The 27,983-nt window shown below is 37.7% G+C and overlaps 1 protein-coding gene across 4 annotated transcripts in view; it reads right to left on the minus strand.

Moving 5' to 3' along the window:
• BANP (BTG3 associated nuclear protein) overlaps window positions 1-27,983 on the minus strand; it is a 146,495-nt gene that overhangs the window by 55,415 nt on the left and 63,097 nt on the right. For 2 of the 4 annotated variants that reach the window (XM_084533043.1, XM_084533041.1), the window contains exons 8-11: window positions 27,792-27,959; window positions 18,205-18,335; window positions 16,001-16,063; window positions 14,068-14,112 (exon numbers count right to left, since the gene is read on the minus strand). In XM_084533043.1, coding sequence (XP_084389169.1) covers window positions 14,068-14,112; window positions 16,001-16,063; window positions 18,205-18,335; window positions 27,792-27,959 — 407 coding nt within the window. Of the gene's footprint in view, window positions 1-14,067; window positions 14,113-16,000; window positions 16,073-18,204; window positions 18,336-27,791; window positions 27,960-27,983 lie in introns of all 4 variants that reach the window. The other 2 variants (XM_084533042.1, XM_084533040.1) reach the window with 1 other exon arrangement.

Consider the following 27,983-nt stretch of genomic DNA (forward strand, 5'->3'; position numbering starts at 1 on the left):
ACACAACACAGAAGTCATCAGCCTTCACCAAAGCTAACAAACCCTTAATTTACTTATTGTTCACTATAGTATGATTGCACACTGAAAGTGCTACAAGAAACAAGGCACTAGTGCTGCTACTGCTGGCAACAAGATCAAGAGCTGTAACATCGTCCCTTTGGTCAACTACTTTGCAACATTCCACAAATTTTTTTGTTCCTCTGACTCTTAGATTCGCTGCAAGTTTCCATCACAGCTTTCTAGAAAAACAAGGGATACTGAATTGTACAGCACAGAAGGAATTTACAATTCAGTGATACTGCAACTTCTAGCAGTGTAGCAAGCTATTAAATGTGCTGCTCTACTATAAAAACATATGTCCAGAGAAAAAGAGGGGCCAATTCTGAATTCAGATGTTCTGATTTTATAATGGCGTCATTCCTTTTTTGTTAACAGTCTGTCTCGATCTAAACTATCATCGGTGGCCAAAACTCTGCTCTGGTAAAGGTCAGTGACAGATTTTTTTTAAAATCAAGTTTGACAGCAGCCTCAAAATATATTCCACTACACTCCCGTAATAGTGAAAAGTACTCTACTCAACACATGGAAAACTACAGCATGCGTGTATCATCAATAAAAAAAACTCCAGAAAGTCACACGGTACATCAAGACCTGTATTCTTCAAAGCAAATGATGTAAATTAAGCTTTCCCAAAGGAAAGGAGAACTTCTAATGAAGACATTTGCAGCTGATGTACCTAGTAAATGCTTTTACATAATCGTATTTTCTAAAAGAACAGATCAAAGTGTCCCTGAACAGTTTTACCTACCCATTTCTGGTTCAATCATTCAGAATCCTGAATTTCCTCAACTACTGCTAATCTACTCCAACAGCATACACAGACCCAGATGAAGGCCATCGTAATTTGGAGAATCTATGGAAGAAGGATCTGTTCCTCAGGTTTTGGGCTTCATTAACTTCACGAGTGATTTTTTTTGTTGTTAAGAGTCCAGTGTTGAACTTATTGGACACCAAATAATAGTAAAACTCTTAGCATCACTTGGAAAAGAATTCAGCCAGTGCAAATGTTCCTGACAGTTCCATTCCCATTATTCAGGATTAAGTCATATTTCGTTTAACTCGGAACAGATGATTCACTGATCGCTCCTTTCCCCATGTTTCTGATAGAATCTCTGAGGTATCACCACTGACAACGAAAAATACACACCAAAAGCTAAAATTATTTGGTATTTTCCTATACACCTTTGAAGATCAATGTCCCATTTCCAGGTACTACACAGATACACAGACAGAACAGATACTTTTTTTAGGAGACCTGCAGTCTGGGTTCATACCAAAATGCAACCCAGTAGCACACAGGTGGGTGAGACATACACAGAGGGAACTTTGTTGACAAAAACTTTATCTTTGCTAATGAGTTTTTGCATATTTCTGTTTGCAACTCCTTTCTATCTCCATACAAGCCCTTTTACCAATCAATACGGTCTCTTTTGTATATTGAGCTATTATAAAATAAATTAACCTTGAAGGAAAACACAATCCCACCACCAAAGCCAACAACAGAAGTCACTGTGCCGTTGGTGAAACAATCTCATTCGTTTTTCAGAGCATGGTCTCTGGTTTGGTGTTTCTTACAGCCTTCTGCTCTCTACGTGCACACCTCCTTTGCTCACACATCCAGCACAGCAGATATCCTACCCTTGACACACACACTACAGTCCTCCTACTGCTATTGACACACACACTACAGTCCTCCTACTGCTATTCATGCAAAATGCTTTAATACCTGCCTTTCTGTTAATAAATTCTCCCAAAATTGCACAACACACCTGGAAATTAAAAGTACCAATTCATATTGTTTTCACTGCTGGTTGTTTCCTCTCCTTACCTACTGGCACCATTGACATTTTGCCTCTGTCTGAGCCTGATACATTAAAGGAACTTTTACAACCCTCATTTTCTTGACCATTGAAACCAAGGAACTGACAGCTTTGGAGTCGACACTGCAGTTCCAGCTCTGCAGCAAAACACAGGTTGTGTTTTATTTCCAGGACTAAGTGAGATGGGCTGGATTTGAAGACAGCATCTCCTTCTGTGTTACTGCTGCGGGACAGATACCTCATTTCAGTGTCATTACCAGCCACTTGTAACAAACCAGTAAGTAAAAAATCACACTAACATGATAAATAACTTGATTATAACACTTGCTGCTGGTGAACTCTGCAATGCTTGTAGGGTTTAACACAAATATTTAGCACCATTCCAGAAGTATGGAATGATATGTTTCAAAACAGTTGTAATAATAATAATAAATGAAGCAATATATAAAACAGACTCATTCATAGGTCCTGGTTGGAGCCCAGGGTTTCTATCAAAGAAAAAGAGTATCTGTGCATAAAGCACAACTACTACTTTTTGCTTCCAGACCAGTCAGGAACTGATAGCTCTAGATGAGTAATTGATGGAGCCTGTATACAACAATTAATCCCAGCAGACTGGATCAAATAAAATCAATCAAGTTTATAATTTAAAGTACTTATTCCAGAAAGAAGATTTCTGTTCACAGAATACAAAAGAAACGTCTAAAGCATGCTGCTGTGGATGATTTTCCAAATACACTTTTTTCCAAATGTTACTCTCAGTAATACAGAAAGATTTTCAATACACTAAATATATTTCAGATAATTAAAATAGCATCTGAGCTCAGAACTGAAAGCTGTGCTGCTGATACGGGATTTCAGTCTCTAGAATAAGCCACAAATTGGTCATTTTGTAGTTTTTTAATGTCAGAATCTGCATGAAACGAACATTAACTGTTAAAAATATCCAACTGTAGAACTAAATGGTTTGTTCTAAGTCAGCATACAAATCACAAAGGGATGCTCTCTGATCATCCTTCTTCAATTAGGTATTTGCTCAGCTGCTTGAAAAAATTTTAAGAATTTAAAACTCTGAAAAAGTGGACTGAAAATATATTGGAACTATGGAAAGGATTAAAACCAAACAACAGACATGCAAAGTCTATCAGCTGGTGAAATCTCACTGTTTAACATTATCTTGCAAGAGCGCTGGAAAGTCCATGTAAGCCACACAGGTTTTTGTCTAAAAGATAAGCTTGTTCTTCATTTGCAAACGAGTCACTGTGGTTTAATTTTAAAAAGGGATGGCTGTTGTGGCCATACCCTTCAAAAAAGTAAACGTTTTAAAAGAGAGAACACAGAACAGGGAAGCTGTTTCACTTTTTCACACATTTCAATTGGTCACAAAAGATTTAATAAGTCATGACCACCATTTGTGAAACACCAAAAAAAATCCCACAGATCATTTAACGTAGGCAGACAATACAGAAATCTGGAGACAGGTCTAAATCATCAAGATTTACTGTTGTACTTAACGCGGTGCAAAGTTTAACTGTGTTTTAATGGCCTGAACTCTATACCTGCCATTTAGCAAGCTGACAACACATACACATGCACGCAAGTATTTTGTTTTTCATCGGGATGAAATGAGATCTCTCCGTGCCGAGCAGATAAGCAATCATCAGGGTCAGCCAGCAGCAAGCAAGTAGTTGCTATCCAGCTAAGGATATATAAAATATATGATGTCAACCCATCACGGGCACTGACAATCCAATTGTACCGTTCATCCCCCAAATTTTACTTGGGCTGAAATCTGGAACGTGGGACAGTGATTTCTGAAAACACACATGATGCTAGGGGCATCCCTCCTACTGCAAATAACTGAGCAGGGAACTATTACAACATGCAAAGTGATGGGATAAGGACCTATTTGCAGCATAAAGACGGGGCTCATATCACATGATGAGAAAAATCATAAATGAAGAGCATTAAAAAATAAACAAAACAAAAAAGAAATGATTTCTGTAGATTAGCACAGCAAGATAGCTTTGTGATGACTGCTATTCTACAAGCAGAGATTTTTATTACCAAAATCTCTAATAAGAGACAGCTTAGACCTATGCCTTCTATGAAGGTAGAGAAAATTATTTTTCCTTATATTTAAAAGATTATCGCTTCATATCTCATCTCTTCTTATTAAGTTTACAGCAATATTAAAACAAGATTTGGGTGAATAAAGAACATAATATACTCCAAAATAGAGAACATATTCTTTGGAGCATTATAAATGCTCCTGTCTGCTTGAATGGAATTTTAATGGAACAACCCACCCTCTTAGGAGAAAAATAAAAAAGATGACAGAAAATATTATCCTTTTCCAAAACCTTCATTAAACAGCCTTGCTTTACAACCACCAGATCACTCTGCGGACTCTCGTTCAGGGATGGTATCAAAGTACCTATAAGTGATCCACAAATCATCTTTATTAATTTTTCCACCAACCAGAACACTTACACAAAAAGAAACAAATAATTTGGAAAAAAAAAAAAGTAATATTTTTCAGTATTAAAATAAGCCAGTTTTAACACATCCCTGCACACTTTACTACTTTTGATCAGTAAGCCAAAGAAAAGCAACTAAGTTTGTGATGTGAGAAAGGTAGGAGTGCAAGACTCGATAGGTCATTAAGATATTGTATTGGGAGCTGGGACTTCTGAACAGAAGACGAAAATAGTTGTGTGACATAATGTCTAAATCTCGAGAAGCGCTAGGGAAAAGCTCTATGTTTAAAACACAGACATTATATTCTGCTCTTAGAGCCAACTATCTGCTGGAATTTACTATTTGCTCCCAAAACAAATCTTTACCTGCGTCACTGAAATGAAGCATGAAAGCAGGGTCAAATTTGAATCTTCTATTATTAATGGAAAGCTATTTCCTTCATGTTGCACTTTGCCAAAAGCTGAACTGACTAAAAAAAATGCCATAAATACATTAGAGATTTTGCTGCTCAAGATTTTGTTTACTTTGCCTTGAACAGAGGATTTTTTTTTTTTTTCACCATATGAAGGTAGGCTGGGTCCCAAATTAGAAAAGACCAAAAAAAGCAAGGCAAAGCACTGTGCGGCTGCTGAAGTGTAGTAATTACTGATCATCAAAACATGGGAAAACGTCTTAAATAAGCTGACTTGAAAGGTTCCTTACCCGAGCCGCATCCTTCTGCTGCTTTGGCTTTGCACGGCCAGCCTCCTACTTTCTGATTAGGGAGACTCACTTTGTAATAAGACTTTTTGTTGCAGCTTGCCTAAATTACACTTGTAGATTAAAGCAGAAGGAAATGGTTAGATTTGAAATGAGAAATAGCAATTTGAAATGTTTACATTTGTCCTACATACGCAGTTGAATTAGTTCAGAGCAGCCCAGCGCTGCATCATGCGGAAGAAATTTCTCAGTCTGCTGGACTAGGCCCACACTCCTTAAATCTGACAGGACAATCTCGAGGCAAGATTTGAAGTTTACATTTAGACTTTATCTCGTTCATAATTCAACTGGTAAAACAAGAAGGGCTTTCGAAATCTCATGCAAGTATTGTGGTACCCAGGGAGCATTAGTGGACTTCAGAGGAGACCCCGAGCAGAGGGCAGGCCTGACCAAGGTTTCCTGAGCCCACATCTTAAAAGAGATGCTGAGCAGCAGAATGACAACAATTAATGACCTTTAACAGACTGCAGCACATGAATAGCTGCACACCAAACCCAAAGTGCACTGTAACAGCAGCTTAATACGTGGTTTATCTCCAAAGTAGCAGTTCCTTTCTTCCATTCCCGATAAACTTGGTTAAGCCTGTTTCTTTCTTCCACGTTTCCTTCCTTTTCAACATGTAAAATCTACTTGGATATGTACTGGCACAACAAAGTACTATTTCCACTATTACATTTAGAGGAAAATGTCACCACAATAGATCGGTTCGTTCTCGCACTAAGGGGACTGACATGCAATAGCTATTGCTTGTGTCATCCCACACGTGTGCAGTGAGCTTATCTTTTATGATTACTTCATCACCACATAATAACTGCTTTAAAGTCGAGGGAAGAAAATGCAAATATATGTTAATTTTCAAAAAAATCATCTGATCAATCCCAACCCAATGTGAATTTAAAAAAAAAAGTTAAGCCAGCATTCAGGATCAGCAACCACCCAATGAAAAATTATTTTCCTTAGCTGGGGATATCATAACAGTAAATAAATTCATGTAAGTTGTTGTTATTAATAGTATTAATTTAGCTGGGTAATGGTGCCACTCCTCCCAAGCAAAACTCCAATGAAACAAAACCAAAACCAAACAGAGCGGTTGTATATTTTCTGCACGTCATCACAGAGATTCATCTTGTCTTGTCTGCTCTCCCACTGGCTTAATGTAAACTTGAATAATAAATGGAAAACAGGCAAAGAGTCTAGAAGTCCTTGCTAAGCACTCTGAAAGCACTCTGAAAAGGAGTGAATATTTATCCATCATGATGAATGAAATCGGGTTCAATTTCACGAATACCAAACTGCTCCAGGGACTGCCAATGTATAGCCGTTACATCTTGGACCAGAAAAATGTAGTAATGAACATGTCTTAGAGTGGAAAATGGAACACCTGACTGCCATCAGGGCTTCAAAGATGACTACATTTGAGAATGGGCCATGCTGCTGGAAAAACAGTTTTCCTCTTGACCCAGTTCAGGATAGTGTTCCTGGGGATGCATCAGGCCAGTACGAACATCGCCGGCTTTCTCTGTAAAATAAAGCAGTACCTTCTGGCACAAAAAAGCGCAGACAAAACCAAATACAGCCAGTTTACTAATGAAACTTGTGACCCAATAAAGTCAGCAGGGATGTGATACTGCTGACTCTCTGGTATAAACGATATTTTTTTACTGCCTTCCCAGCAGAACGCATAATTAATCAGTAAGAAGTTGGGGACAGAACAACGGGTAGAAAAAGAACTCAAATCTCAACAAGGTGAAGGAGACAACAAAATCATAGCAGCGACTAGTTACCCTTTTTGTACACTGCTTAAAATTTGCCAGGGTTGCCCTCCTACCCCCTTTTAAAAAATCTTTGTATAGGAAAGGAGTTACAAAGCAACTTTTAGCAGTAAAAGTCACGAGAATTGCTATATGTGGGCAGGTTAATGCAGTGAAACTTCTACTGAAATTAAAAAAAAGAAAAAAGATTTCTGCCTTTTCTTTACTTTGAATCTATGAATAATAAATAAAAAAAAATAGCAATCACTTTTTTGTAACAGAACATTAAGGACCTTTACAGAGAAAAATAAAATACTTTACACGTTTTGACATTTAAAACCATAAGAATAAAAACTGAAACAACTTTCCAGTCATTGTGGCTTTCAATATCTGCTACAGCTTTCTGCAATGTCTGCAGAACTTAGCCATTCAATAACTCATTTCTGAAATTCCACATAATTATCCAGGAGAGAAATACAATTATACGCAACAAGTAAGTACACGTGCTCATCGTGTTTGAAAAAGTACACTCACTTCCAGGCTCTCCAAGGCAGCTGAAAGGCAGAAGGATCGCTTAACTCAGTGACACAGATGTGGACAGAAACGGTCCCCTCCTCACTGGATTAGAGTTTAAATCTTACCAAAACAGAATCCCTGGATTTACAACACAAGTGGTTTTCAAAAATGGTACCTCATCTACAGAGCAAGGCCTCATTGACTTTCAATGAGCTTCTAAATCACTCAGCGTTTTCTCTGAAAGTGGATAAATTATGTTATGTAGTAAAACATATTTGGCGTTTTCAGTGAAAGATCAGAATTATTTTTGCATTCTGCAACTACAGAGAATGTATTTTTCCATTAACATATCGTAAGTAGCAGATCCCTTTCTGCAATTTAGCTCATAGTTTCTTATATTTTCTTGATTGCCATTATGGAACTGCGTTTTCCCCAATATCATCTCCTATTATTGAGTAAAGAAATTCATTGTTCTGTTGTCAAATATAACAATGTGCAGTGAGCTACTTGTAACAGAGCCACAATGACAAGGACCATGGAAGATCAGCTGCTATACCACTGGACAGCATCATACCCTGGTTTACAATTACAAAAGAGGTGCAAACCTTCTACAAATGCATGTTAAATTCTATAAATTCAATACCTAAAATCCTCATAAAGTTTGTTTTTTTGTTTTTTGTTTTTTTTTTTAATCCATACAGATCTGTAAATTTTAATATACTTAACTGTTTTAAGATTATTTTTCTTGATTTTCATTTCCTAAAATACCTATTTAACTAAAGTACTACCTTCTCTAGAAGACTAAGTTTTCAGAACTTAGAAGTCTGGAAGTCTGGCATGTATTTTGGTTTATCTGCTAGCAAGAAAAGAATTTAAAGTGGAGAACAGCTCTTCTGTAGGCTGCCAAAGGAGTGTATGTGCAACAAAGGACAATCCTCATGAAGAAAAAAAAAAAAAAAGGAAACATTGCAATTAAAATGCTCGTGCTAAAGTTTAAGTAATCTTACTTTATCCATAAGTACATAGTGCTTCTACATCAAATTTGCATAAAGCACGTTTTGTTCATTTTGTTTCAAAATCATTCTGTTCATTTTTGCTCCTAAAAATACAGCCGACCTGCAAGACTTCAGTACAACCTATTACCAAAGAGTCACTTAGAAATAACCAGTTACTTTTTCAAAACCATACAGGCAGTGTCTGAGTTCCAGCTGCACTATATTGGGTCTTTAATTTTGTTGTTTTTCTTCTAACAATCCTGTTTGTTTCTCTGTGCATATTATTCAAAGCAGATGTGCTGAAACAGGACAAAGCTTTTTCAATCTACTACTACAGCTGGTGCAGAACGTAAGGTCGTCTTCCTCTCCCTCCTTCGCACACAAGCACACACGCGTGCACACACAGACCCTATGTCAGCAATGCATGCAGAAAGACTCACGCTGTGAATGTGTCTCTGTCCCCATGGTACGACAGTTTACAAGGTTGATGTCGGAGCAGCACATTCCCTGCACTTCAAATTTCCTCCTCATTTCTTAGTTTTTGCTGAGAAGGTAGCTGACAATCATCTTAATACTACTGCCCTCTACTGTTTAAAAATTAGGGCCAGGAAAAAACACTCCTACATTATAATCATTCTTGACCAAAGAATCCCAATAACAATTCTTAGTATTTTTAAATCCAGAACTTTTTAATTAGATCCATTATATGAGAATTGAGAACTGTGAAATACGGTTCTTTTCTCTGTTTCAGATAATATGGTATTATTGAAGTTGGTAATATTGATAGAAAGTGCAGTATCTATTTCCAAAGGCAATCAGAATGCATATTCTGAAAATACTTTAGACGGTTTCTCTCCCAATGAAATAACATCTGCAAAACGCATAGAAGTGAGCAGAAGCCGAGTTAATATTTCAACACATTTTTGTTTGTATAACTGAAAATCACGCTCAAGTTACGGACTAAATTGGACGTTAAAAAACCATGGTGCCCTCGCTAAAAGCCAAGTGTGAGCATCTCAGTAATTATCAGGGAGGTCAAAAGAGGCTTAACGTAAGCTCCTAAGTTATTTCTTCTACAAACAAACCTATTCTCATTTTAGTTTGATCTGATCGCAAGTAACAGTCCCTGGATTTTACGTGGAATTATTAGAATGAGCAGGGTTTCTTCTGAACATTTGGAACCATTTCTCTCTTTTCCATCGCTCAAAGATTTAACAGCTTGCCCTTCGCTTCAGACTACAGCAGAGTACAGAAGTAGGACAGATGTTTCAAACATAGGTGGTGAGGTCATATCTCCTCCTGCGCTGTATTACAGGGTGTGCTGCGTGTATTGAAACCAGATCTGAACAAGACATCAGATTCATTCTCCTCCTGAGGACATTACAGACAAGCCTTCGCTGATCTGTTTCTCATACCCGTGTATATCCTAACTTTTAAGGCCCAACAGCAGCTAGCTGCTACTTTGCAGCACTGGAGTCTGCTGTATTTTCTCCATCACAATGGCAATTTTGCAAGAATCTCTTTTCTGATCGTGGATTCAAGAACTCTCTTAACAATCATCACGCATATATTGAGGATGCTTTTCTAAAGCTTACTTGGTGAGCCACCTCCACAGCCCTGCACCTGAACTCTCCCAGATCTCAGAGCTGCCCCAAAGCCCACAGCAGCAAGGTCAGAGACAAAGTTCAGTAGGAGATAACATCCAAATGCCTCATGGAGCAGCAGAGAAATGTGTTAGTGTTATTAAGGTGACCCCCTTGCTCTCTAGGTATACGTAACTCAACTGTTGTGGATCCATCTCAGTGCACCACTGATTACAAATTTATCTAGAAGAGACTGTGTCTACAACTATTTAAGATGTCAAGTTTCTTTCTGAAAACGGTAATGAATCAAGAAGCAATTCTACGTGTTTATTTCATACACACAGGAGGAAGAATGAGAGTACAAAAGCAATTTACATTTGCTAGCTTTTTGCTGCTAAACCCTAGGTACTGTTTGTTCTGGATTCTCCTCATTATTCTAACTTACCTACAGATACTGATACTTGAGATTAAGTGAACTAATGCTGCTACTCTTATTAATTATTTGTTCATTGAGCAGAACAAATTATCAGCTCTCCAGTAATATATATGATCTTATTTTAGATTTTAAAGTGCATTAAATTTTTAATTTAAAAACTAAGGCTATTAGTTGAAGATCATTTGCCTGGTGTCATTTTAATTAATTTCTACAATGGAGAAACACTGGCTGTGCAGATGTAAAAAAAAAAATGAGTGTCTAAAACATGATATCAAGGACTGTCAAACTGCTGAAGTCGGCCTCTTCTACCCCTCTACACCCCAATAGATTTCCAAACTGTGTGGCACCACGTCAGCACAGCTTCTGCAGGATGCACACTCAGCACCTCCTGGGATGCAGAACATGGAAGTTCACAAAGGAAGAAAATGATGAAGTTCAGGAAAAAGGAGGCCAGGTGATCAGAGGAAAGAGGGAGACACATCAGAAAACTTCTCCTAATTCACAAGTATAAAATGCCAAGCCCACAGAAATCCCCACTGGTCAAAGGCTTCAAGTGTTAGTTAATACGAAGTCTAATTATTTTTGCAGTTTGGTATTTTTATTAAACGTGCATTGAAATATGAAGCTTTCAGCTAATAGAACACATGTGTAGGTAGAGAGTTTTTCTTTTTGGCATGATTTCATTAGTTCCATGAACAATGATGCCAGAAAAACAAGATCTAAATTCAGTGCAACTACCAGGACGGACGATTCAGAGTGGGGCTGGGGGGGAGAAAAAGAAATCAACAACTGCAACACTCTGCAGAGAAGCTACCATTTACTGCCAGCATCACAAGGCGTAAAACATATCTATCACCTTGGAGGGTTTACTGATAACATTTCACAGCCAATTTATGCCATTTTTTACCTCTGTTCTTATGAAGTTAGCAGCTCCATGCTTTGCAGCCCCGGCTTCTTGTAAACCTTTAAGTTGTGGTTCAGAGCAAAAACCTGCATCAAGAGGCAGACCTAAACCTCGTCTGAACAGGCAGAATATTGGAAGGCTGGGAAGTGTACGATAATACATGGGAAACAGAAGAATAAGATGAATTTTCAAAGGGAACACTATGAAGCCAAGCTGAGACCTAGTACTATTAATAAGTACATATTGGTCAGCTAAGAATATTTGATAGCTGACTAAGGTCTCAAATGTGACACATTACTCACTTTCCCTATTATCAATACTTTTTGGTGTCCCCTGGCAGAGTGCACTGGATTTCCTAACGAGGAAAAAAAAGACCGTCTCCTGAAAAGTAATGGACAGGTGGGAAAACCACAGAAGTCCTTTTGATCACAGGTCATGTACAGATGACTGCAAGCTACTGGATTGTTTGACTTCCATTACCACCAAACCGTATCATATGACAGGTTTTTGTGCTCTTATCCCACTGCGAGTGCCAAGGAAAATGTATTAGTTTCAACTTCCATTCTTAAACCACAAACAGAATTTAGTTTAACTCATTTTCCTTTGCACTTTTTTTATGAGCTAATAGCTCAAAAAAAGGTCGCTCGGCACAGATCAGCTGATCAGCAGAAGCCAGTCGAGCCACAGAGCTCCCCTCTACCCCCTGGCATAAAGCGCATGCAGCTGCTGCAAGGAATCATGTGAGTGCTACTCATCCACTTCACTGCAAAACAGCCCCACAGGGCTCCAACTGCTGCTGAAGGTTTCAATGTCAAGCAAAGAAAGGAGATAAAATCCCCTAAATAGTTGCTTGCTCCTATTTTTTTTTGGTCCACTGGAAAAGCATTAAGCAGCGAGTGCTTTTGGAGGTGCTTAAAGGTTGCTGTGGATTACTGCAGATGCCAGCTGAAGCGTGACAACGCCAGGCTGCCAAGTCCCATGGGACAGCAGGTACTCTTCCGCACTAAAATGCAGCTGAGAGCATGAAGAAAAAAATAAAAGGTTCCTTAGAAAAGCTGGATGCAAACTTCACTTCCTACATAACAGTCACAACCACTTAGTACCAAATTATCTCTATCGTATACACAGTATGTAATAGCACTGATGCCTTCATACAGATAACCTACTGACGTTGATTTCAACAGAAATCAATTAAATCCTGCTTTTCTTCCCTATCTTGTGTATACTGTCACACACTTCAATGAACAATGCACCCATATAGATATACCCACATGTGCACACACATTTACAACCAAGCCCTTTGAGAACACCGTTTTTCCAGTGCAGCTTTATTTTCCAGATACTAATGCAACTTGGTCAGATGATCACCAAAACCCACAATTTATGCGCATTTGGGTTTTGTAAGCTTTTTTAACTTCATAAGTATTTTAGCATGAGACACAGCCGAATGTTATTGTTGTATGAGAGGACTCACAGGTCCCTGCCTAGCAAGGGGGATTTCCAGGAAAACATTTATCATCCAAGCATTTCTCTCAAAAACAGCCTGGATTTGCAACAATTTTCTAGACTACATTATTTGTTTTTATGTGAGAGATGTAATTTGTGGCATACTTGTTATGAATATGTATTATTTAATACACCAAATTCAAATTAATCCATACATGTCATTGTCAGAGATATATACCATCACCCAATATTAATTTTCTAAGACAACATAGTTTTGATAGCAGTATTTTACTCAGAAGGAAAAGTGAAGATTAAGTTCTAAAACAAAGGTTCTGACATGTCTCCAAAAAATCACCTTTCTTAGTCTCACTTCTGCAAATGTATTCTTGATTAAATTCTCAGTAACAAGCATTTCAAGTGCAGGGGTTTTTTAATCTTGATTTTTTAAAATACAGTTTAGATTGCTTCCCCATATAAAACACTGTATGCGGTCAAAAGTTCAGAGTACCAACAACTTTTCAAGGCCTTAGAGTTCAAGAACCTTTGTGGTCTAAGCCTTTTCAATTCAGTGCAGTACTCAAGTTCTAGCCATATGTCTCACAGCTTATTATTATTCAACACGAACAAGAAGAAACATAACAAAATTTTTCAAGTGGCCTGGCTAGAAAGCTTCCTACCAGAATATTCTTGTGCTGTGGGTATTGTAATAATTCAGCATTTAGTAAAGTATGTCTGAGATCAGATGTTAACAATTTTGCCAACACCTGACATGGAAATTCTGCTAATTTAAACATTTACTGACTCATCACTCAAAGCAAAAACTTTTTTCTTACCTCATGTATGCATAAGCACCTAATAAAGCCATCTTATCAAAAAGAACAAAAGCAGATGTGAAAGATCAGTTTCTCCCAAGACAGCCATATAATGAAAAAATAGCTGCTTAAAACTCAGCAATAAATGTTCTTAGGTTTGCACAGACTGCAGTCCACATCTGGCCACAGTGACAGTTGATAACACGGAAAAGAACATACTGTACGTAATATAATCAATCCCGTTAGTAAACATACGAGTGAAGAGGCCAAAGAAAGTATAAAACACAGGGATAAATTATATTGCAGGAGGAATGATATAAGTTTGGTCAAATACTTTTAGTCCACAGACAAAATACTAAGTTTGTTGTCTCATTTTGCAAGTTTTTATTTAAACAAAGGCCAGAACAGATTTTGTTCTCTAAAACAGACACCAGTAATGCCAAATCATTCCAATTGCAACAATTATAAAGTAAAATGCTGCTTAAAACTCAGCTCTGTTCCTACCTGCCCGTCTTGACCAACATGAACTTGATGTATCTGTAGGTTTCCCTGTAAAACAAGAGCATTGACAATAAATACAAGTTGGGAATTCAGAAAGTTCTCTATCCTGAAAAAGGCCTGTTTCTCATCTCATTATTAAACAACTTCAATATTAAGGAAACCTATTAATTTAGGAAATTCTTCTGAGGGCTATTTTGGCAATTCAGCTACACTTCAATGCTCGGCACTTTAACCACAGAGGATAAACAGACTTTTAAAAAAGCGAGGAGGTTTTTCAGCACCCGCATGTTTTCATTTTTGAAAGATAGTGTGTAATGTACAGCACTTTCATGCAAAGTCTGATTGTATGGCCTTTGCGGTAAGATTTTCATTTTTACTTATTTATATAAAACTGAAAATGTAAGTCAAAGCCTTACTAAACTAGAATTAGCAGTGTAATATTTATTTGTATGGAGTGCTAGTCACTGCCTATGCTAACATGTTTTTGATATCGAGTTTTGATAAAATAAAGGCAAATATAGTTCTACTACAGGAATTACATCTACTACAAAAAACTCTGAATCATGTACTTTAAAGGAAACTGTAGCTACAAAATCTAAAAATGAAAGCAGTGTCATTACAAACTGAGTTTTTATTCGTATGCTCAGAGATGCCTTTTTAAAAGCACACAGATTAAGAAAAAACAGTTACTCTAACACCAAGACTTGCAGTGAAATACAACATTCCAGGAAAGAATTTTAGTTCTTTGATTTGCATATTTTCTACATTTTCTTTTACTGGCAACACATTGTCCTTTTTGAAGCTGTGTACATTGCAATAAATTCAAAACCAGATGTCTTCATCTGTCACAGACAAATGTAGTGCTTAAAATTCTTACATACAAGAAACTCCCAACCAATGGACGCTGGTGTTTAAACCTCAGGATCATTTACAACTAGTAGCTGATGAATCCGATATTTTTTTTCCAGGGGCTTTTTAAACTGCTTCAACTTCATTATAGCACACTATGCATTCCCAAAACAGTCTGATCCTTCCTTTCTTCTGTAGGTCTGACAAGCTCTGTCAAGACTACTGCCTTTAGCTGTAATATTTATATAATATTTATTATATTTACTCTGCAGTACCTCCCCCTGTGTCATCAGTATTCCTCCTCACCATAAGTGGTTTTATGAGATGTTATTTAGGGTACTTTGGAAATGGATTAAACTAACCCACAAGCAGATATGCTTAATGTTGAGTTAAAAAAACTCTACAGGGAAATCATACAGAGTAAATATTGTGGTCTGTATTTATGCTTAACTTTATTTTGCTATTCCTTTTTCATATAAACAAACTCTAAGAGCAAAAGACATCTGACAGCAGCCTTTGCCATTAGGAGTCTCTTTACATTCCTAAATAACCAACAAGACCCTCAACTCAGGTAAATTGAGATGGCTTCAGTTGTTCTGCCTGAGTGGGAAAAAAAAAGTTGAAATTGGGGGGTTCAGTATTGGATTTATCCATTTCTATTCTCCTGTACTATTTTTATGGAAAAAAAAAATATGAAGTGCAAATACTGCACTGCCAGAATACTTGATCCATAATGAAAGTAAATTCACTTCAATACAGAATTTATCTTAATAGATGTAGTTATCTTAATAGATGTAGCAAACAGATTTATCTTAAAAGATGTAGTTTGACTGTAACACACTTATAGTTTTTCTGTAACACTCTGGAAGTACTAAAGGAAAAAAGGTCAAGGGGAAAAAAAAAAAAAAAAAGACAAATAGCATATTGCATTTACTGCTGGTGCACACATTTTATCCTGGCTCCAGCTCACTTCTACCCTTGCAGTCCATGTAGCATGCTGCAAGAGTTCCCAGAGGTGCAGTTTTAGAACTGGGACCCTACGTCCAGGCCACTGCCTGCTCCATAGGTACCCACGTTTTTGGCTCACCTCACTGTCCTGCGTGATCTGGACTTGCTCGCCTTGAGGAACTTGGGCTATGTGGAGATGTCCCTGCGGGATCCACAACAAAAAAAAGACACCAGGAAGCATCAGAAGAAAACCAAAACTAGAGGAAGAAACTAATAACTTGGATTCAATACAGCTTAACATATTCTCAGTTGTAGATGGAGGCAAAATACTTACTAAATGAAAAACATTAAAAATTGCTTTCAAAAAGTGTAACCACATTTCACCATATTTTCATGCAAAGTATAACTGAAATGAGTTTTGAAGAGAAAATCGTTCATTTTCATGTAGGAGGAAAAGGAAATAGACACAATAAATAACATTTATGTAATTAAATAATATTTCTCTACAAAAGAAGCATCTCCAATTTTTGACTGATACACAAAATATAGGACTAACTTGCTTTGGTAGATTAGCTCTCCTAAACCTGTGTGTTCAAAACAAGAAACCCATTTAAAGAACTTAGAAACTCAGTTCTCAAAACAGATGTGACAAAACTACTCACAAATAGTTACTCTTAGAAGGTATCTGTAAGAATCTATAACTCTTTATAAATTCACAAAGTTATGGTGAGGTACAGTTCCATGCTAACAACCATCTCCCAGGCTGTTATAAATTGGCACAAAGTTATTAATTTGAATGCAGTTCCACTGGCTTATATTAGCTGAGAATCTGCCCTAACGGTTTTAATAAGGTTAATGCTTTGTGTTGCTGGCCATACCCGCCACTTCAGAATGGTATCGTGCCTATCATTTGATCAAAACGTGGATAAGAAAGTGGAAGGAATTCCTCATGCACCCTGACCAGCCTTGAGAAGTCAATGCTACTATGATGTACCTGAAGGGAGATTGGATTCTAAATAACCTCCTTCAGGGTTTATAAGGCTTTGTGTTCATTTTAATATGCTTGCATGAGACAGAGATTAAAGATAATCATTTGGAATTCTGTCAAAAGCTCTTCTTATTTTATAACGCAAGAACAATTGCATGTGATTTTCAAAGAAACACAGATCCCTCTATTTCAAACAGTTTCATTTCCTTTGGAAGGAAACTGTCTATTTATAGGGAGAAAAAACATACTGAAAGTATCACTCTGACAATAGAGACTGTATATAAAATTAGAGCACAGCCCAGTCCATGTTGAGATTAGAATCACTTTCCCTCCTTAACATCAAGCTCTCAGGGCTCCCAGGAAAAAAACACTGAACATCTAAAAGATCCATTTATAGTATTTCCAAATAAGTGATTTATTTTTTTTTTTTGTCTGGGGAAAGGGGGGAAGAAGGTGACTTTCTTCACCTTTGTATCACGCAGCATTCCGAAAAAGAACTGCTCACTCATCGTTTGCAGATACATTGCTGGCCTTCAAGGACAGTGTGTTTAGATTGTCCACAAATTCCAACAAAATCTTTTTGAATCGTAACTCTTGAAGCCTATAGCTATTCAGCAAATCCTTGGCATTCAATTCAACAGTATAGATGACTACTCCCCTACTAACTGCTCAGACTGACCTATACACATCATTCCCTTGAATTGAAAAAGCAGTACCACTTTCTTATGCTTCAGGGATATCCCCATATTTAAGACAAATGATGACAACCCTTAGGCCATGGGTTGCAGTGGATAAAGAGTCTTTGATAAAGAGTCTCGTGGTCAACAAATGTCAATATTTATAATTTTCACTTATATATGCGTATCTGAATGGATACACATGTAAAGGGCTCAGCTAACAGATGTTCAAAAATACTTTAAAATGCAGTTATTTTTAAAAATGAAAATAAATGAATCTGACTCTACGAATCAAATGTGGTTTTGTTTTGAAAGTCACTGTCAGAACTACTTCTTACATGTAAATTGTACACTTTGTAGGTCTGATATTATTATAGTAACTGTGCAAGCAAATGGCCAAGTAGAGACTTGACTACTTAACTCTAGTCAGAGTAATCAATATGCATTTATCTGTAACAATTTTGTGAGCAAATCCTGCACTGAGATTTTTGCAAAAAAAAACTTTAAAAGTTGTGGGTTTTTTTTATAAGCCTTCAATGTTTATTTTCTGAAAATCATGCTTAAGAACTGACGATAGGTCCTTTCTTAAAAATAAAATAAATAAATTTCAACTGAAGCAAAGTCTGCAGTAACACAGATTGTTTAAATAGAATAATGTAGAAAAGGTTGAGTACATACTACTTGGACTTGTCCATCTTCTCCTATTTGGTGGATCTGGACCTGCTGAGCATTGGCTAGTGCATAATGTAGTGCCTGGGGCTGGTTCTGTTGGATCTCATTAGAAGCTGAAACTGCACTCTGCGAACCCTCTGAAAGAGACAAAAATGCAGCTCTATTATATTTGCAGATCTCATGCCAGCAGCCATGCAACAATGCATACTTAAAAACCGTGGAAAACAAACGCAGTCAGTAAGCAGATGCAGCTCATTTATACCTTAATATTCTTTATGCATGGTCACTGCTCACCCACAGATTTGCTACAAGTTCCAGTGGAGTCCCAAAAGTTATTTCGTCTCCAAGAAAGCAAACATCTAAAAGCTATCTTTTGAATCTAGATTAAGGGTTCTGCAAATGTAAAAGTAGTACCACAGGAAAAACACACGCATTTTGTAGGCAGTTTAACACTTTCTTATGTGCACCTGTGTAGCTGAGAAATATTACCGCTTATTTCACTATAATACCATGCTCTACTACTAGTAAAAAAAAAAATGTGCAAAAATCACCCTCTAAATCATCTCACAGCTGACTCCCACAAAGTCAAATTCTATGATAATGTCTCAGTTTCCAAAATCCCTGATCTTTTTCATGTTGACACATACAGACTTTGTTTCCCTCTCCAAATACCGAGGACAGAACATGAGATGTCCCAGACAGAGAGAAGCCTCAGCACTGCAGGCATGCTGTCTCAAGGGAGAAAAAAAACAAAACAAGCAGGTCAATTAGCAAAAAAAAAAAAAAAAAAAAAAGCAGGTCAATTTCTGGACTTGGATGAAATTTAAACACTACCTCAAACTGGAAATTAAAGGGTTCTGAAAGTGCTCCTAGTGAAAATGTATGCAGAGGATAAGACCAAAGGACCTGACCACTTTCTTCTGGTCACTGTGTCACTCACCAGGAAAATCATCGCATGATTTCAAGAGGAAAACAACTTGCATTAGAAGTTGACATACTGCATATTTACTTACAGGCTTTTTGGCTTCAGGGAAAAGAGCATCATAAATGTAAGAGGCAAAATGCAAGTAAAAAGAACTAAAATTGTTTTCTAATATACAACCAAACTTTTTTTTTTTTTTTTTTTGAAACCTGGAGTTTTTATGCATTTGGGGGTCAACGATATTGAGACTAATAATGTCTGTACTAAGAGGTTGAACTGGAATGGGAGGGAGAAGAGGCTGATTGTGTGGAATCCACCACCAGCAGGTGACCACCGCGGGATACCCCTTTTCCTTTTAAGGGTCAGGAAAGGCAGTGGAGCTTACAGGACAATGACACTTCGGCAGCATGTGACAAGTTCAAGTACACACTGCTGGGAAAATCCTTGAAACATCCCAGTATCATGCAGATTAGTAAGATTCAGCATGAGTCCCAGTTTTGTTGTTTGTTTTTAATCTGAGACAACTGGGAGAACAGGACGGTCGTAACAGTCTTTTAGAGTAAGGAATATGAAGCAAGGCTTTTTATATACAGTATTTCTGTAAGCAGTTTAATGGTTTTCTTTTGCTATGCTACGAAAATATATCATACGAAATCTTTGAAGTGCTACGTTTGTTTTACAATTTTTCGAGAGTATTTATTGCTCTGACCATGACTTATGCTGCATGGTAACATAAAACACATTAAGATCTAACACGCAGTAGCATTCAATACTACAGGGCTTTCAAACTGTCCAAATACAGGAAACTGTAATGAAAATATTTAAGAAACAGTGTCACTCTACTTCCATTGTAGATAATTTTCTTACAAGATGTTATGTATTGTTTAAATAAAGACTACAAGGGCCTCATCCTGCTCAGAGATGATTGATGGCTGACGTGTTGTTTTTTTTAAATGTGATGGATGGTTACTGAACCAACACACCAGGTTCTGGTTTTCATAAATTTTTAATACCTCTACTTAATACCCTAAGATTTATTCTGGAAACAGAATGTTACTTTCAAAAGACTGAGCTTTATCCAATCATACAAATATTTTACTGGAAATGTTCTTTAATAAAATTATCCATTTGTGCTTTTTTTTTTTCATCATGTCTGCAAATGTTTGTGGAAAAACACAATTCTGAGTTTAAGTCTGACCATGGGAATTGGACACTAATTCAATACCACTGAGCTAGTATTTACTTATTTGTTGAAAAGTTGAGTTGCCTAAGAATTCAACTAAACAGCTGTAATTATGTCAACAATCTGCAAATATGTAACTACAACCAGAGCGCTAATGCACTAACTCAGTAAAACATAACAAGTCCATGTTTTTGCTATCTATTTAATACCTTACATTTGACTAGTAGGTAACTCCAAAAAAATACATCATTTCTTAAATATAGCCCAGTCGGTTACTGTACAATCCTGGTATTTCCTGCACTGTTGTACGGTATTGCTGTGAAGAATTCAGGACTGGATTAACAAATCACGACTGGTACAAAAGTCCTGGCTGCGGTATGAAAAACTGCAGTGGCAGCCAAAGAAAAATGTGATTTGTTCAAATTCTGATACTAGATCGTTATGCAAGTTTCCTTATGCAATTAATGCTTATTTTTTATTTCATAAAATAGCATTTTGCGAGGATCCTAAATGGCTAAGAATGCCCACTGTAACTCATCTTGCTTCTCACAGGCTACTGCTAGTCCGTACAGCTGTGATTTCATCCTCCCAGTCTCTACTAAGTAACTCAACAGCTGAGCTGCAATTCACCATCTGGTCAAACCATGGTGTCCAAATACATCATCCTTCATTTAGATGTGTGTGTGTATATACATAACTTCATATATTTGAGTGTATGTATAGATACGCATATACATCACTAACCGCAAAAGTGGACTTGGGACATAAGGCAGGTTAGATACTTGCTTCACTTCCAGATTTAATAACTTTTTTCACAGTACTTTTCCTGTAGCCTCAGCTACCACTACACAAACTGCAATGCTGTACTTCTGAGCACACGCTAAGATGCATTTATAATTAGTATTCATTTTCTGATTGGGAAAGTGATGCAATGAAGTGAAATCAAAGAAATAAGCACCAGCAGGGAAAACATACATATATTTACATATGTATTATATGCACATATTGAAATGCATTTTAAACTTTATTTAAAAACCATCTTTTGCTTCACAGATGCCAGAAATTATTAAGCTGTTCTGAACTGGGAAGAGAAGATATGCACTGAATGCAGTCACACTGTACATCTTACCTAACCTACTAGGGTTACCTACAAATAGTTTTCCAGTTTGATTTCAGTGCAACAGCCACAGTCTTCCCTTCCTCCTCCCCCCCCCCCCTTTTTTTTTCTTTTTAGGAATAAAGAAGAGGATTGAGCAGTGTCTAAAAACACATCTTTTATATTTGTTTTTCTCTAAATATCTGACCAGACAAAAGTAATATTTATCCATTTTTAAACAATCTCCATTAAAAATAAACACAAACATGAATAGCACACAGCTTGAATAAAGGATACGTCAACAGTTATAAATCACTCTCATGTAAACTATCTGGCTTCACATTTACAACTTTGATATATTAGAGAATCCCTGGCACTCAGAAACTGCACAGCTGAACTCTTGCTGTGAAGTCTTCCATTGCACTACTCAGGGGTACTTCGACATCAGCCGAATGGTGTATATAGTGCCAAGACCGAGCTCCTGACCTGGGGCATCCCCAAAGCACCCTCCGTGAGAGGGAAGAGCTTTGGGAGCGACCCAGACAACAGAAAATGCTGCACTGACCACTCCACAGGTGGCTAAGTTGTGATACAGGAGAAAAAGAGAAAAAAGTAACTGCTGAAATATTCCTTCCTCAGAAACTGAAATTGGACTTTTCACATTTTCCATTTATTTACTGCGTCTGCTTGTGAGTCAAAGAAAATTTAGCCTCAGTAAGTCTGTCTTGTCAGACAAACGCTCAGGAGTTGGCAAAATCACCCTCCGTAAAAGTTACTCGTCACATTTTTCAAAGCTAATCTTTCTCAAACATTTCAGAACAAGATTAGATTTGTCAGACAAATGTAATTTGTAACTGTTTCAAGAGTATGTGTTTAACTTTCAGCTCAGATCAATTTTAAAAATTCCTCACTTCAAAGACAAAACCTTTGGCATTTTATAATTCCTTCCTATTCTCGTTATGCTTCGTATTTATCAGTTGAGCATCTGGCTTCTCATTTTGGAAGGAAACGTAGGAGGTACGGATTCTGCAGCAGACAGGATTCAAGTTTAGTCTCCTTTCTTACGTCCTGTTACTCAAACCGGGTTTACTACAGGCCTCTCAGCTCCATGCTTCTGTGTACAACCTACCTTGTGTTTTCTCACTTGCTTGATATCATTTCCTAACAAGGAAAGGTTAAGGGGTAGACAGAAGTAGTCTTCAAAAACATGAAGTAGGATAAAGCCTCACTACTGAGCAATTCACAGAAATGAATCTGTATCCTGTAAGCCATTATCTCAGCCTGACTCAGGAGTGCTCCAGCACTCCAATTTTGCAGAGCAGCATTGAAGATTTGGCTGCAATACCCATTTTCGCGTGTGACATCTTGGCAGAGCTGAGCCCTTCAGCCCAAATCTACATGTAAATCCCAAAGTCATAGACCTAATTAATAATTCCAACATGGAAAATTGCGATAACAGCTTTAACAATCTTAAGAGAAATTAAAAGAAAGGGAGAGATGGCACTCTTCAATTAATCCTCCTCTCAAAAAACTCATTTCCTCCTCCCTTCCCTCCGCAGACTGCTAACATTTTTAAAAAGAATATCTAGCTAAATTATCATGGCAGCCATGTGTACAACTCCTATCAGAAAAAACGAGGGACAAAAGCACACATTAAAGACTAACACGTTGGCTCTGAAAGGAGCAACTCACTGCAGTTAATACCTCAAGTCCGACAAAAGGCAATGGCTTTGAATGGAAAAGACAGGAAAAAAACAGGAAACAAATTCTGCCTGAATTTAACTGTCTGCTACAACAACTTTATGCAACCCATAAATCTTGTGGCTACTGTAAATCTGCATAGTCAATTAAATGTAGAACAATCTTAATGGATGTCTTTGAGGGTGAAGGACAGAAGAGGCGTTCATTCATCTTTTCCCACCAGCTTCCTTAGCCATGTTTTTTGTCTGCAGATCACTTCCTCTTCAGCTCTTAACACTCGAACAGTATCACAGAAGTACAGTGCTAAAAACTTGTCAGGTCTATGTAAGGACGATGTGCTCAGCCTTTTGCTTTCCATGGCATTTCCACAGCTCATTTTTCCTTATGATAAACAGAAGAGGGAGGAAATCTGTTATCATTTTTAACTGCACAATGCAAATCAAAGCCACACGCTACATAAGACTTTTACGCACAACGAGCATAAAAAGCCTCAAAGTTTTGACATGTCCAACAAGTGCAGAAGAAGAGCAACCCTTTTTAGATGTAAACATTTCAGAATTATTTATTGTGTGTGCAATAACTCAATGCTTCTAAGAACCACAAAATCACAGAACAGATGAGGTTGTTAAGGACCCCTGGAGGTCACCTAGTCCAACCTCCCTGTTCAGCTAGCACAGGTTGCTCGGGACCGTGGCCAGCTGCAGATGGAGTCTCTGCAACCTCTCTGGGCAACCTGTTCCCATGTTCAACCAACCTTAAAATTCCTCAGAGCCAGAGAAGCAGAAGTCAGGTTGCAGAAGGGGAGTTTCAGACTGTTGGTTTTTTTCTTTTAATTGCTTCTGAAGAGCAGCTCTGTAAAATCAAGTCCCCTAACTCACAGGAGAAGTCCAGCAGAGCAGTGATCATGCTGATTTGACACTATTTCAAGAACACAAATACTATTTAAAATGATACGTAGAGATGTTCAACAATTTTTCGCTGCCAAACAGAAAAGTATGAAGCTATTTGAGACTTTTAGCACAACATTTAAGGAAATATTCTGGTACACACCAAGTTGGACTCGATGATCCTTGTGGGTCCCTTCCAACTCAGGATATTCTATTATTCTATGATTCTACATAGGAGAACAGCGTTTCTTTACAACATTTGAAGAAAGTGCCAATAACTTCCTGCTGATTTAAACATGCATTTTTACAGTAAGGTATAATAGAAAGCTACCTTGAAAAAATATTGAAAAAAATACTACTTCAAGCCAAATAACTGTCTTGGGTTGGAGTCTTTTCTGGTCCACCTTTTGGTCCCAACTTTAACACAAGCTACAATATATTACAAGTTCATAATCAGAAAAACACTACCAAACTAAGGAAAAGGTTCATGCAGGGAATATGGTGTTCATTTATTCACACTCAGGCCCTCAAAATTATATTTAAACATCCCAATGATGTTTTCAGAATAGCTCAAATGAATGGCAGACACCACAATACTATGAACTTACTCAGGGCATCTGTTGATGGCAACAGAGCATCTTTAAAAAAAGTGCTTTGTAAAGGCTATGGGAAAATCTTCTAGAGTATGCCCTAAACCCTCCCTGGGAAATTATCAACATTTTGTAAATCAGAGGGCTTAAGTACTCCTACAAATAGGTGAGGTTTATCATATTTAATCTGGGGGTGCAATGTGTTCTTTAGAGCCCACGAAGATGTTATACCAGAATCTGTGCTGCACATCCGTGCATCCTTTGCAGCCTTGCATCTTTTTGTGTAAACACAACACAGGAATCATTCACAATAATTTATTTGTTCGACTTTAAGTGCTGCCTTTTCAGAGAGCTGCTGTATTTCGCCAAACAGATGAACAACCAAAAAGCCTGTTCGGTACGTACCGACTCGGTGGACCCAAGCACGGGTATTCTGCTGGAGGGTGCAGCACCCAGGAGCTGACCTTAACAGCTCCAACTAACAATAGTGGGAAAGACAGATTCTCAAGTAGCTGAATTCCAGACCATTCAAGGCTCACCTTAACTTGCCCCCTGAAACAAACGCTACCATAAAAACTGTCTGGGTTCATATGTAACACTTTAAAAAGCCATATTTGACAGCTATGTTGTCATAACTGTGAAATACAGACCTCCTTTACTTCAGAGCTGTGAAATATTACTTCTCTTTCCTGCTAGCTGGCAGCAGGAATTCTGCTATATCCACTATACAGTGGATATAATAAAGAACAGATGCCTGTGAATTATGATGCTGTAATTCCATCGAGGGCTTCCAGAGATGTCAAACCACAAAGGCAAAGTCTGAGAGGTTCACGAAGTTACCTGAACAGAGCAGTGGAATTACAGCCCTGTCATGCAAAAGTTACCTCCTCAGACAGTGTGTGAACCCCTGTGGTTGCCTTTTATCTTTTCTTCTTTTCCCTCATTCAGCCCTTAATCCCAACCCTCCTCCTTTTCCTCATACTTCTTTCTTCAGGTGAAATTCCTTTCCCACCTGATTTTGGAATGCTAATTAGTTTTTAAAGGACCGCCCGGTTCGGAGAAGTGGGCTGTTTTTCTACTTTTTCACAGTGGGTGTGAAAGCAGTGGTGAATTCAGCTAACATCTTTATAGCCTCCCAGAAAACGACGCCAACGACATTCTGAGTAAGAGCAATATTTTAAAGAAAATTAACAAAAAACTCTGAATCCATGGAACATTTTCATGTACCATTACCAAAGGCAGCTGTTAATGCTATTGCCAGTACTCTACTTTTGGCTGCACAGCTTATGTATATATATATATATATATATAGTCCTGCAAATGACATGTCAAGATGCCTTAGCTGACCTTCATCAGATTTAGGACCAAAGACGTCTTCCTAAGGACCTGCAGTCACCAATGTGCTATCCTGGGGACTGGGGAGCTGAGATGGGTGAGTGAGAGGCCCAGGTGGCAGAAAACCTGGGTGTACAACCCAAAACACCACGGTGACTTCTGCAGAACCACCTCCTGCGTGTCTGTACCATGCTGCTCCTGCCTGCTCAGACAGCACGGGTATCTGTACCCATGACAATTCATTCACAAATTGGGTTTGTGAAACTGCGACCAGTCTACAATGAAAACAACTGCAGTTTTCAGCTTAGCAGAAAACAAAACAAAACAAAAAAAACACCACCTTACAGCCTTCTAAAGTCAAGAACTCACTAAGCCTGATTCTGTGTTTTACGTCTCTATAACGGTCTCCCCAAATCTCCAAACCAGGAGATTAAAGACAGGAGATTAAAGATCAACATTTTTTAATAATAAATCTCAACAAAAGTCAATGGGCACAGCCTAATGAGCTCAGGCCTATAATATCAACTTACTACTGCATTTTTATTCTAAAGAGACTGAAAATAAAAATCCCATCAACATATATAGCTTATGGTTATCATTAGGTTGATTAGTTGTTTTAATTTGAGGATTTTGGATATGATTCCCAGTTCCAGCACATAAAATTTTCCACTGAAAGCAGATTTTGGCATTCTTTGCATGAGATACAGTGGTTAGTGTTAACATGCAACCAAAAATTTTATGCAGGCAAATAAACTTACTTCCTTTTCTTTGGGCTCACTTCCAAAACACTGTTTTTAATATATGCTGTACAAATGTCCCATAACACTGCTTTATATTAAAAGCGTGAGCCAGAAATGTCCTATGAGAACACTTCTTAGGTCAGTATTTTTCATTTGTTATTATTATTCATGCCTACGCACCTATGTGGAAATATAGAATCAGCTACAACATATTTAATTTCTTCAGAGGAAAATATTTTATGAACAAAATTTAGCACGTCCTACTAAATAGTGTTAGCACACCGAGGAAGATTTATTCACTTGACTCCACTTATGAACATCAGTTGCAGATAAATATTTTGACCTTCTACCCAAAGATTAACATGGTAAGATATATATACGATGCTGCACTTTGTGAATTCTTTCAGTTAGCGCGTGGGGAAAGACAGTCCCAACCACACTAGTGAAGCCAGGAGCTCAGAGTATGTACAAATCAACAAAGCTAAAATCTCACGCACACCAGAACATACTACACTTTAATTTCTGACAAATCGCTATTTTACTACTGTTTTAGTGACAGTCTCCCTTCTCCCTCTTCTCTTTATGAGCAAAGACAAACCTCTTACTTCCCTTCTTGGATCAACACTGCACCTCAGCCAGGAGAGTGACTGCAATCTGTAGGTGAAACAGTATGGTATGTTCATGCTGCAAGGGACCGACTATGGTACAAGCCCCAGGAGGCTATCAAAGATTCTGAATGGACCAGAAGGTGGCTGGCTTGCACTGAAGCCCACAGTGATTTAACTATGAGTGGCTGGCTTCAATTAGAAAACGAATACTGCAGTCACTGCTTGAGGAGCACTGCAGACATATGTTCATACTGTAACGGAGAGGCCTTCTTGCCAATGATAAATGGTACTTCAAGAAACATATGCAATAATACAAAATTCACTGAAAAAAAAAAAAACGAATTGAAAGCGTGGGTTTCTCTATTTATATTCTTTACATAAAAATACTTGAATTTGTCAGCAAAACATGCACCTGTTGTAACTATAGCTTAAGATAAAAATTGTTGCAAGGTATATTAAAAAACAAATCGCATTATTACTATAAGTTTCCATGTCTCTGGAAACTTTTTTTTTTTATTATTATTTTTTTACCTGAACCACCGTAAGATGATGACGAAGGTGTTCGCCTGGAGAAGCTTTTCACGGCAAGACTCTGGCCTCGCTGCTTCCGCCTCCAGGCTGTTCGGCATTTGGAGTCTATGCTTTGCTTGATTCGATACCAGTCGGATTCTGTGATTCCAAATTTATAAAATAGATGACCTATAATTAGAGAGAAACACAAAG

This window comes from Aythya ferina (assembly GCF_964211825.1).
Source record: "Aythya ferina genome assembly, chromosome: 12".
Lineage (NCBI taxonomy): Eukaryota > Metazoa > Chordata > Aves > Anseriformes > Anatidae > Aythya > Aythya ferina.